The following is an 11,518-nucleotide window of genomic DNA, read 5'->3' as shown; positions in this document are numbered from 1 at the left end:
TAGAGTAGATAAGAGACATGCCTAAAGACACACAGCAGATTAGAGGCAGGACTGGACCTAGAACCCAGATTTCCTTGATAGGAAGCTATTTCCACGTAGTAGTCTGCTTTCTGCTGTAGCCGCTTAATTATTCTGTGAGGTAGGTAAGGTACACATTAGCCATTAAACAGATGAGGAAATTGAGACCCAGGAGACTGAATGGCTTGCTGAAAGTCCCCTGGGACCAGTGTAGGGCTATACCTGCTGTGTCACACTGCCCTGAGGGGATGATGAGCAGGGAGCTATGAAAACAGAAGTGGACGTTATGCTCACTCCATCTGTGTCTGGATCTAGGTCTGTCTCTCTGGGACTCCCCAGGGAGGGGAGAGGGAGGGGATATTTGGGGCATGATGTCAGTAGGTGAGACTTTGACAAACCCTCTGAAAACAGTGTCTGGTTTTCTTCACAGTGCATACCTTTGACGTCCTTGTTAGTTCTGATATTTTCAACTTCAGGAGTCAAAGCCCATCAAAATAGACAAGACCTGGATGGAGCCAGCCCAAGACCAGTTGAGCTTTGGCTTCCAGGACCTTTCTGGCTTCCTGGGACTGGCCTGCCTTCCCCACCGAGCCCCACCCACCTCAATATCCAGGCCCTTTCTCTCTCCTGTAGGTGCCTGAGGAGATGATACAGGTACCTCTTTGAGGAGCCCAGCAGTGGGGCTGGAGAATTCAGAATGTTTTCTTGGAGAGAAGCAGATTCTTCTGGAATGGGAATGCCTGGTGCCACACTAGTCTTTGCTGTGAGTTCCAGGTGGGGTGGGGCAGTGAGGGTGACCCGGTGGTGAGGGAGGGTGAAATGAACGGCGTGATGAGATGGGGTGTAGGGCCCGAGGAAGACAGGAAAAGAGAAGTGAGAGGGAAAGGAGGCACTGGAAATGAGAGGTGGGAGCAGCGGCAAGCCTCTAAGCTAGACTTGGGGGAGGCACAGGCAGTGCTGGGCTTTATTTGTGTTTATAAGTTCCAGATGTCGCCCGTAGCTGTCACCAAAGGAAGTGTGGGCTTCAGGACCCCGGCCCACTGCTCACACTTTTCCTTTACCACTGCACTCAAGGAAAACAGAGAGAAACATGAAATATAAAAGGGTGGGAGGGGGTGGGGTGGGGAGGAGTGCTGGCCAGAAGCCAGGGAAACCTGATTCAGAGAGAAGAGAGGGCCTTGGGGTAAGGGGCTGGCTCCTGGGGTCTGCAGGAGTCCTGCCCCTCAGAAAGGGCCGCTCCGCTTCTGAGAGCATCTCTGCCTCCCTAGGCCCAGGTGCCCTAATTTATTCAAGCCAGAGAAATAGGTGAGCGGGGTGGGACTCCTGAGTCCCCAGCCTGGCAGGGGGGTAGGCAGGGCTGAGGTGGCCCCTAGGCTGATCTCCTTATAGCCCGTGGGCTCTTTAGACCCTTCCATCTTAGAAGCTGGTCAGAACATTGGTGCCTCAGTGGAAACTGACTTTTTCCAGAATTTCCAGAATGTACCTGGGTGGGGCCTGAGCACGCCCAGGCACAGGGTTTGTGCTGATGCCTCTCAGTTCAGACCAAAGCCTGGGCTCCCACCGTTGGGCCCGGATCTCTGTCTGTCAGAGGAGGAGAATCAGGAGCTCCCCTGTCTCTCCTCCCAAGCTGGCCACTCTGGAGCCTAAGGCTTCCTCCTCACTGGGGGTCCTGGGGTTGGATTTGGGATGAGAGGGCCTGCAGCCGCCATGCGCCCCTGAAACCACACCCTGTACAGCACTGCGATGACCCTGGACCAGTGAGCCTACAGAGGCAGATAGGCCTGGCCGGTGGCAGGCTGCAAAGTCTCCATTTGAGCTTGCATCACTGTCTAGCTGGAGTTTGAACACAGGTGACCCGGGAGGCAGCCAGGATCAGGGAAGACTTTGAAAAGAGAAGGGTACTCATTTGTAGGTTTTGAGAAATTGAACTGAGAGGTTACCAAGTGTTGGCTGTGGTCTCATCTAGTCCTATAGCAACCCTATGGGATACTGTTATCCTCATTTGTCAGAGGAGGACTCTGAGGTTTGGACTTGCCTGAGTTCACACGGCCAGGAAGTTGTGCATCTAAGACTTGAACCAGGTCTGCCCTATTGGTGCACTTAACATTAGTCCCTGACCCCGTTACCCCATTACGAGGTTGCAGCCCAGCAAAGGGGTGGGGTGGACATGAGATCACCCAGCATGGTACTCAGCATCGCTCTAGTGACCCAGGTGACAATCATTGAAGTTGTGTATTTCATTATCATCTCCTTTCCTTTTTCCTCTGTCAAACAACCCACTTCTTTAGAGACTCATTCCTAAAAATATCTCCACTTTTTTTCATCTCTGTTTGTAGGTGTAAGATAATAATGCAAGGATCTGCTTGGTCAGAAATAACGCTCTCTCTGAGTGCAAAAGCTCTAGTGGCAACAGGATGCCAGGCTAGGAAAGCTCTGAGGTCATGCCTGCCTCTGAGATGCTGCTTTCACTAGAGGGGTTTTTAACTGGAACATTTGTGCCACTGCTAGAACCTTGTCCCTGTGCTCATAACCCCCTGTTTATGGGCTGAATTGTGTTCCTCCCTCCCAATTCATATGTTGAAGTCCTAACCCAAGTACGTCAGACTGTGACTGTATTTGGCAATTGGACCCTTAAAGAGAATAAATAGTAGAAGCCTAGGCTACCACTTTGGGCCCCCCTCCTTAAGTTAAAATGAGGCTGTTAGGGTGGGCCCTAATCCAATCTGACTGGTGTCTTTATAAGAAGAGTCATAGATTAGAGCACACAGACAGACGCCCAGGATGTTCACACACGGGAAAGGCAAGTGAGGATACAGCAAGAAGGTGGCCATTTGCAAACCAAGGCGAGAAGCCTCAGGAGAAACCAAACCTGACGACATCTTGATTTCTAAGTTTTAGCTTCCAGAACTGTGAGGAAATAAATGTCTATTGTTTAAGCCACCTGGTCTGTGGTATTTTGTTATGACAGCCTGAGCAGACTAAGATAGCCCTTAACTCTCTGTAGCCAATGCTCACCACTGAGGAGAGAGAGAAAAGCCATGAGGGGTGGTTGGCAAGGCTGACGCTAGCCCATAGGGGGCCTCTCTGTAAATTAGAAAAAGGTGCCCTTTCCTCTAGACTGGAGAACACAGCCACATGTCCATGCTACAGCTGGGCCCTCTAGCTGTCCAGCCATGGTGGCCGCCTGACTGCTCTGCCATGGTGGGTCCACTTTATTGCTCAGCCATAGCAGCTCCACTTATTTCCCATGGTGGCCATGGTACTTGGGAACTGACCCCAGTATCCCATGGGGGATTCCTGCAGAGTCAGCTTGACCTGCATGTGGCTGTTTATGTGTCTTTCTGACCCCAGCACTCACTCTGACCCTGGGCTGGTTTTATAATCGAAGTCTGGCTCTCTGCACACTTTTTCATGAGTGAGACTGTAAAAATTCTGATGCATTTTACAGAAGCACATCAAACATGGTGGGGACCCTCATGCCAGGCAGAGAAGCCAGGCTCAGAGAGAAGGTGAGAAAATGAATGAATGAATGAATGAATGCCAGGCTGCAATAGAGACTATTGACCAGACATCGAATGAGCTCCTCCCATGTACAAATGTTTCAACAGGTGCTCGGGAGTCTGCATGGGTGAATCAGACCTCATTCTGGCCCTCCGGGCACTTCAATTTTTGGAAGAAAGGCAGCCATATGCATCTATAACTCATATGCATCTAAACCATCTTGGCCAACTGTGGTTTGATGCTAAAACAGAGGTATAAACAAGGCTTGCTCTGTGTGGGGGGTGGGGAGGGAGGTCAAGAAAGAATTCCTAGACACTCGACAAACTAGAAATAGAAGAATTATCTCAACATAATAAAGGCCATATATGAAAATCCTTTAGCTAACATTATATGTAATGATGAAAAACTGATAGCTTTTCCTCTAAGATTAGGAACAGGACAAAGATGCCCACTGTTGCCACATCTATTCAACATAATTCTGGAAGTCCTAGCCAGATAAATCAGGCAAGAAAAAGAAATAAAAGGCATCTGAATTGGAAAGGAAGAAGTAAAATAACTTTTGTTTGCAGATAACATGATCTCATATGTGGAGGACCCTAAAGATCCCATAAAAAACCTATTAGAACTAATAAATGAATTCAGCAAATTCAGCAAGTTGCCAGGTACAAAACCAACATGCAAAAATCAATTGCATTTCTATATGCTAGCAATGAACAATTTGAAAAAGAAATTAAGAAAACAACTTACATTTACAATAGCATTGAAAAGAATAAAATACTTAGGAATAAACTTAACTAAGGAGACGAAAGACTTGTACACTTAAAACTACAAATGGTTTCTGAAAGAAATTAAAGAAGACAAATAAATGGAAAGACATCTTGTGTTTATAGATTGGAAGACTTACTATTGTTAAAATGTCCATACTACTCAAAGTGATCTACAGATTCAATGCAGTCCTTATTGAAATTCCGATGGCATTTTTTGCAAAAATAGAAAGAAAAATGATCTCTAAGGACCTTTAATAGATAAAACAATCTTGAGAAAGAAAATATGGAGGCTTCACAATTCCTGATTTCAAAACATGTTACAAAGCTACAGTAACCAAAACACTATGGTACTGGAATAAAGACAGATAAGTAGACCAATGGAACAGAATAGATGCCCAGAAGTAAACCCTCACATGTATGGTCAAATGATTTTCAACAGACGTGCTAAGGCTAATTGATGGGCAAAGGATGGTCTTCAACAAATGGTGTTGTGAAAATTGGATATCCACATGCAACAGAATGAAGTTGGACCCTTACTTTATACCATATTGAAAAATTAACTCAAAATAGATTAAAGACCTAAACATAGACCTACCTAAAACTGTAAAACTCCTAGAAGAAAACATGGAAGAAAAGCTTCATAACATTGGGTTTGGTGATGATTCCTTGGCTATGACATCAGCAGTGCAGGCAACAAAAACAAAAATGGACAAATGGGAATACATTAAACTTAAAAACTTCTGTGAAGCAAAGAGAACAATCAACAGAATGAAAAGGAAACTTATAGAATGGGAGAAAATATTTGCAAACCATATATCTGAAAAGGGGTAAATATCCAGAATATATAAAGAACTCCTACAAGTCAACAACAAAAGCCAAACAATTCAATTAAAAAACCGGCAGAGAACTTGAATGAACATTTCTCTAAAGAAGATATACAAATGTCCAATAAGCATATGAAAAGATGCTCAACATCACCAATCATTAAGGAAATGCAAATCAAAACCGCAATATCACCTCATACCCATTAGGAGGGTCGCCAACAGAAACAAACAAACAAACCCAGAAAATAAGTGTTGGTTAGGATATGAAGAAATTGAAACCCTTGTCCACTTTTGATGGACCTGTAAAATGGTACAGTGGCTATGGCAAAGAATATGATGGTTCCCCAAAAAACTAAAAATAGAATTGTCGTATGATCTAGCAATTCCACTTCTGGGTAAAAATCCAAAAGAATTCAAAAGCAGGATCTTGAAGAAATATTCGTACACCATGTTCATTGCAGAACTATTCATAATAGCCGAGAGGTGAAAGCAATCCACGTGTCTGTCTATCACCAGATGAATGGATAGAGAAAATGTGGCATATACATACAATGGAATATTATTCAGCCTTAAAAAGAAGGAAATCCTGTTATATGCTACAGCATGAACAAACCACGAGGATATTATGCTAAGTAAAATAAGCCAGTCACAAAAAAAATAAATACTGCATAATTCCACTTATAAGAGGTACCTAAGGTAGTCAAACTCATAGAAACAGAAAGTAGAATGCTGGTTGTTGTTCGATGGATATAGAATTTATTTCAGTTTTACGAGATGAAAATTTTTCAGAGATCTGTTTCACTATAATGTGCATGTAGCTAACACTACTGTACTATACACTTAAAAATGGTTATGACGGTAAATTTTGTTATGCATTTTTGACCATAATAAAGAAAAGATTTCAAATACAAGATGTCCCATGGTAAGACCTCTCAGAAGAGCTTCTATGAAGTTAAAAATTGCATTTAGAAAATCAGCACAGGTTCTAGTGGATACTATAATTTGAAATTTTTAAACAATAGCTTTCACTGAAATGATATTATATACAAGTGGAGCCATAACCAAAAAAAAAGAATTCTTGAAGGAGGTGGTTTTCAAACCAGATGTTAAAACAAATAGGACTTCAATCAGCAGAAGAAAAGCAGGGTGTGTTTGCAAGGCAAGTAACCTGGTGTAGCTGGCGGCAAGGTGTGTGGAGATGGAGGTGGGAGGGGTGGCCTGTAGAGCGAGACTAGGTGGGGAAAAAGGTGAAAGGGGCCGCGATTCTATTTGTGGCGGGTTTTAAACCTCAGGCCAAAGTTCAGGTGATTGCATAGGAGCAGGCCGAGATCAGGTCTTGCATGAGAGAGAAATCGGGGAAGGACCAGCCCTGGGAGGCACATGTGTTGGAGCTGAGGGGAGACGGGACAAAGTGAGTCTGATGAAGGCTGAGTAAGTACGTGAGAGCCCAGCCAGCAGGGCTGAGCCCCAGCACAGCGGCTCTCCCCGGTGGGTGATCAGATTCACCTGCAGCCAGGCTGATCACGCGCGACCTTCCCTTGAACCCAGTCAGGAAATCACGGCGAAATCCCTCCTCCCCATAAATTAAAGACAACCACGGTAGCAACGACAGATTGGGGGCAAACAACAGTGGCCTCACAGCTGTCCCTGCCAGCAGGGGTCTTTAACACCCACTGGTTCAGGCTGGATGTGATTGGGGTAAGATAACATCAGCTGATCTTCTAAATCAGTTTTGTGCTGTGAACCAGCAGAAGGTCTCCGAGTGGGGGGATTCGGGGACCCCCTCTTTCCTGACCATTTACTTGAGCGAATCAGCTCTGTTTCCAGTCAGAGTATAGAAGGAGCAGTTGGGGCTGGCAGAGGAAGGAGAGGGGAGAGCATAAGACGTTCCTCTTAAAATAAACTTTTAGTAACTTTCTGTTACTGGAACCCCCTTGGCCAGCCAGCATAGAACACAATTTAACAGGCACAGCTCAACTCCAGCCTCCCCAGCAGATCTCTGAGCTCCAAGCTCCTAATTGACGACAAATGGATTTTAGTACCAATAATGATTGCAAGAAGTTCCCATGTCTTATACTCAAGATGTAGGAATTTCTGAGACAATGTATTTGAAATATTCAATTCTATTGACCCCATAAATATAGAGAGATTTGTCAGACTCTGTGTTCCAAAGGCTGGTTCTGGAAATATGGGCCTAATGCCATTTGTAGCTGCTATTTATTGAATTCGTGGGCCAGGCACGGTGTTAATCTTGTGGATCACTGCATTTAATGTTCACAGAGACTCTGTGTAAAAGGAGCTATTATTATAGTTTCATTTTACAGCTGGAGAAACTGAGGCTCCAAGACATTAAGAATTTTTCCAAAGTCATGCGGCCAAAAGTTGCAATGCTGACATTGAAACCTGTCTGATTGTAAAGCACCAAGAAAAACACGTTTCTCATCGATGCTAGTTAACCTTCCAGAGATGGCTTAGCAAGGGCCAGGGTGAGACGTGGAAGGCACTCACACTGAGCGCAAAATGCAAAGGGTTCCTAAAACCTCAGTAATCGAGAGAAGTAATATTTTAATGCCATGTTTTTAAAAATCAAAATTAATGCAAAAAATACACGATGAATAAAATATTAAAATTTTCAATGAGAGAGTATCAAACCAGTGACTCAGGATTGGCTGGGTGGGGAGAAGGTCCTTTGTGGGTTTGTCTCTTGTGAGCAGATTCCTGAAGCGAGTTGTGAGCTTTGCCCACCACGTTCCCTTTGCCCACCACGTTCCCCTTTTTTTAGGCTCTTACAAAGCTGATCTTTCCCATCTACTTCCCCTCCAGCTGAATTCCAGAGGAAGACTCAAGCAGCTATAAATGGGAGATAAAGATTTCTGTGCTGAACAAAGAGTGGGTCTGGAACCCCAGAGTATAAATAAAAGTTAGTTTGCTGTGCCCTGCCTTATATGACTGCTGCCATTGCTGCTGCTCCTGAGGAGACTTTGAGGGAGAGCCCAGGGCTCCTCCCAGATGAGAACCTCCCCCAACTCGAGGATGACCCTACAAAGAAGTGCAGGGCATTCCGTAAAGGGTGTCCATTTGCTCTTGGGGTGGCCAGCTCCTTGGCACGCGAGCTTATTCCCTAATGCAGTTCCGTGGGCCACCAGCCAAAAAGAAAGATGCGTATTTAGGTCTTGCTGAAACACGGAATGATTTCGCCTAAGCCCAGCCCTTGGCTTTGCCCATGCCTTCCCAATGCCTTGGCTCTCAGCTCCCTGAAAGTGGCTGGAGGCAGCCGAGGGAGGTGTAGGCAGAGACGGAGGAACTACAGTGGCCAGCGCCACAGAGGGGAGAGCTCTTCGACCAGGCGCAGAGCCAAGCTGCTGAGAGCTCCTTGGAGAGAAGCGAAAAGTGCCCCATTGTCGGCAAACCTCCAATCAGGGCTAGGAATAGTTCAGGATTTAACGGGTCGAAAATTTAAAGGGCCCTTTTATTGAGCAGCGGGAAGGGCTATGGTCATTATCACCCATTGTGAGCATGTTGAGGGGCTTCTTCAAGCATGGAGACCCAATATTTCAAAGTGAGGATTGTGCTTGAGATCTACTGAAGGGTGTGGGATTTGGGGTCTGAGTCTGGGCTTTGAGCTCATTTCTAGGAAAACCGACTGTCCCAGTTTGCCCCAGGGCTGAGGGGTTTCCTGGGACACTGGACTTTCAGTGCTAAAATCTGAAAAGTCCTGGGCAAATTGAGATGAGTGGGTCCCTCTCTTTAGACTTCATTCTAGCAGTGATCCCCTCAAACTTTCCGTATCTCTTTTTCCTCACGTATAGAACCAAGATACTGTTAAGACCTGCCGGACTTACCTCGCAAGCTGGCGGGGCTCGAAACAGCTAATGAATGTTGTCTGCCACACCTTGAACCTGATTATAGTACATCCACTGCCAGACAGGCATCTGCGGGCCTGTCCTCCCTCTCAGTTTGAACTCTTTGGGTGGGGGAGGAACGAGACCACCTTATTCATCTGTGCATTCCCAGGGCCAGCGCTTGGCAAAGCGAAGATGCTCGGGAAATCTGTGCTACATTGAAAGCACTTTGTAAAGCAAAGCACAGAGTGTGCTCATTGATTGGTTGGCACTCTCGTTTTCTGCCTGCCCTGGTTAGCCCCATAAGAAGGTCCTGTACGGGTTTAGACAGACAGACGTTGCCCCAAGGGTCGCTGTAAGGAGGACATAGCAATGGGGGCAGAAGGCATGGGCACTGCCTTGTTTTGATAAAAAGTGAATAGGCAGTGAGAGAAGACAGGGAGGGTCCCACAGGGAGATAAAAAAGCAAGAGGGCCCTATTACAGGGAGGAGATGAACTTTAGCTGGGATTTAAACAAGTGGGCCAGCTCCATCCTCTGGCCTCTGGGCTCTAGCACTAAGCTGGGCTTTACCTGCATTGAGGTCCAATGCTTGCCCTTGGATGCCTACCTCTCCCCAAGGCCAGTGATCCCTCAAGAAGGCCTTCCCTGAGGTCACCAGACACCTCCTCCCCCCACCCCCACACCCCATGTTGAGCTGTCCTTTGGCCTGTGCACAGCCCAGCTGGGCAGGGTAATACCTCGTGAGCAGTCTGTCCTAAATCTCACACTCCATCTCCCCTCACCCCTTGCCTCTCTCATCTCAGTCTTAGGCTGCTAGGCTTCTGGAGACATAGACTCCTGGCTCTGCTTGATCGCCCAGGGTTCCAGCCTTGGTCCTAGCCTTCGAGCCTTTGTCTCAGCCTTCTTCCCTGATAAGCAAACCCTGTGGCTCTGGGACCATTCAGAGCTGGCCGGGCCATGGTGGGGAGAAGCTTGACCCCCAGGCAGCTGGGGTTCAGGAAAGCCCCTCTCCAGCTCTTGCCGGCCTGCACTGAGGTTCTGTCTTACATATTTTCCAAATCTTTGTGGATCTTGTTTCATTCTCTTGCTGGCACATACTTCCTAGGGCCCAGGAGTCCTGGGGACATAGACACAGCCCTCCCGTCACAAGAGGATCCTAGAACTCTGAGTAGAGGAAACTCCGAAGGTAACACCTGCCTTCAGGTAGGTTAGATAGTATTGTTCACAATTCATGGTCAGGGCAGTTAGGCTCAGAGAGGGCAAGCAACCTTCCCAAGGTCACACAGTATAAGAACAGTCATCTGCCCTTTAGCCACCTACCTGAACTCTCCTTTTTCCGTCTGCTTGACTTCTTCTCCGTCTCATTAGCAGTTCTCCCAAGGACCTCATAGTCCTCGCCTGGGCCTCCCGTGTTGTCCACCAGGCCTGGGCTGCTGGCCCCCATCTCCCTGGAGCTCCCAGCTGGGCCCGGGTTAAGCCTGCGCCGGGCCTCCGAGACAGGGAAGTGCCAGTCGGGGGGTTGTGGGAAGGCGGGGTGCTGCTCAGTGAAGATGCGCTCCTCCTGGGGTAGGCTGTGTGGGGTGGCCGCCAGGCAGGAGGCAGAGAAGTCAGGGTAAGCTGCTGTCGCTGTCGCCGAGAAGTCTGGTTTCTGGTGGAAGGAGAACGGGGTTGGCGGGTAGTGGGGTAACCCTGAGGCCCCACTGCCTTCGGAGTGGGGATTTCGAAGGCAGCCCCAGACGGGGGCTGGGGGGTGGGGGCTCCTCATGCAGCTGCTGGCCACGGGATCCATCTGCCGTCTGTGCACGCCTCAGTCTTTTAAAGGGTTGATTCTTATACTTTTTATATTCGAATTTTAAAAAATACAAAAAAAAAAAAAGGAAAAAGAAAAAAGGAGAGAAAAATGTTCAACAGAAAGTTCACCCCAGGAATCAAAACAAAAACCAAAACTAAAGTCTCTTTTTAAAGTCCGTGCACATGTGGCCAGCTACACGTATGTGTGGGCGCACACCTACGTCGGACTTCGCTCCTTGCTTCCTGCCCCTGCCCGACACACCAGACTGCCTATTGGGGTCCCCTGTACGTGTATTTGTCGCCGATGACACTAAACATTTTCACTGTCCCAGCCCAGACGCACCAGCTGATGGAGGGGTTGTCCCGAAGCCCGCAGCAAATGCCTGCAGAGGGCTGGACCAGGGCTGCTGAGACACACTTTTAAATGCTGCAGTGAGGAGAGAGTGACAAATTTCTGAAGTGAAATGTGAGAGAGGAGAGGGAGGGGTTAACCCGCACCCACACGATCCCCTCCAACCAAAACCCGAGCAGGCAACTATTAATCATCAGAAACCTTATATGCACATCTAATGGGATTTGCAGATGGAGACTTTTAAAGAAACATTGTCTGTATTTTTTTTTTTAAGGAGAGAGAGCAGCACACACACACAACTTCTTTAATGTGCCTCCTGTAACACTATGAAGTTATTTTATTGCACTGTTAACAAAATTCCCCAAGACTTGGATTTGGAAAAAGCCTTAAGTCAGGTCCAGAATCCATCAAGTGCCAAATT

The 11,518-nt window shown here is 47.0% G+C and overlaps 1 protein-coding gene across 1 annotated transcript in view; it reads right to left on the bottom strand.

Annotated features, from left to right (window-relative positions):
- MEOX1 (mesenchyme homeobox 1) overlaps positions 1 to 11,200 on the bottom strand; it is a 20,239-nt gene extending 9,039 nt beyond the window's left edge. The window contains exons 1-2 of the mRNA XM_023521563.1: positions 11,089 to 11,200; positions 10,275 to 10,789 (exon numbers count right to left, since the gene is read on the bottom strand). Coding sequence (XP_023377331.1) covers positions 10,275 to 10,743 — 469 coding nt within the window. The 5' untranslated portion in view covers positions 10,744 to 10,789; positions 11,089 to 11,200. The remainder of the gene's footprint in view (positions 1 to 10,274; positions 10,790 to 11,088) is intronic.
- Between the last annotated feature and the right edge of the window lie 318 nt (positions 11,201 to 11,518).

Source organism: Pteropus vampyrus, unplaced genomic scaffold, assembly GCF_000151845.1.
Source record: "Pteropus vampyrus isolate Shadow unplaced genomic scaffold, Pvam_2.0 Scaffold306, whole genome shotgun sequence".
NCBI lineage: Eukaryota > Metazoa > Chordata > Mammalia > Chiroptera > Pteropodidae > Pteropus > Pteropus vampyrus.
Note: the sequence above shows the minus strand (reverse complement) of the source record. Positions and strands in the feature narration are given on the sequence as shown.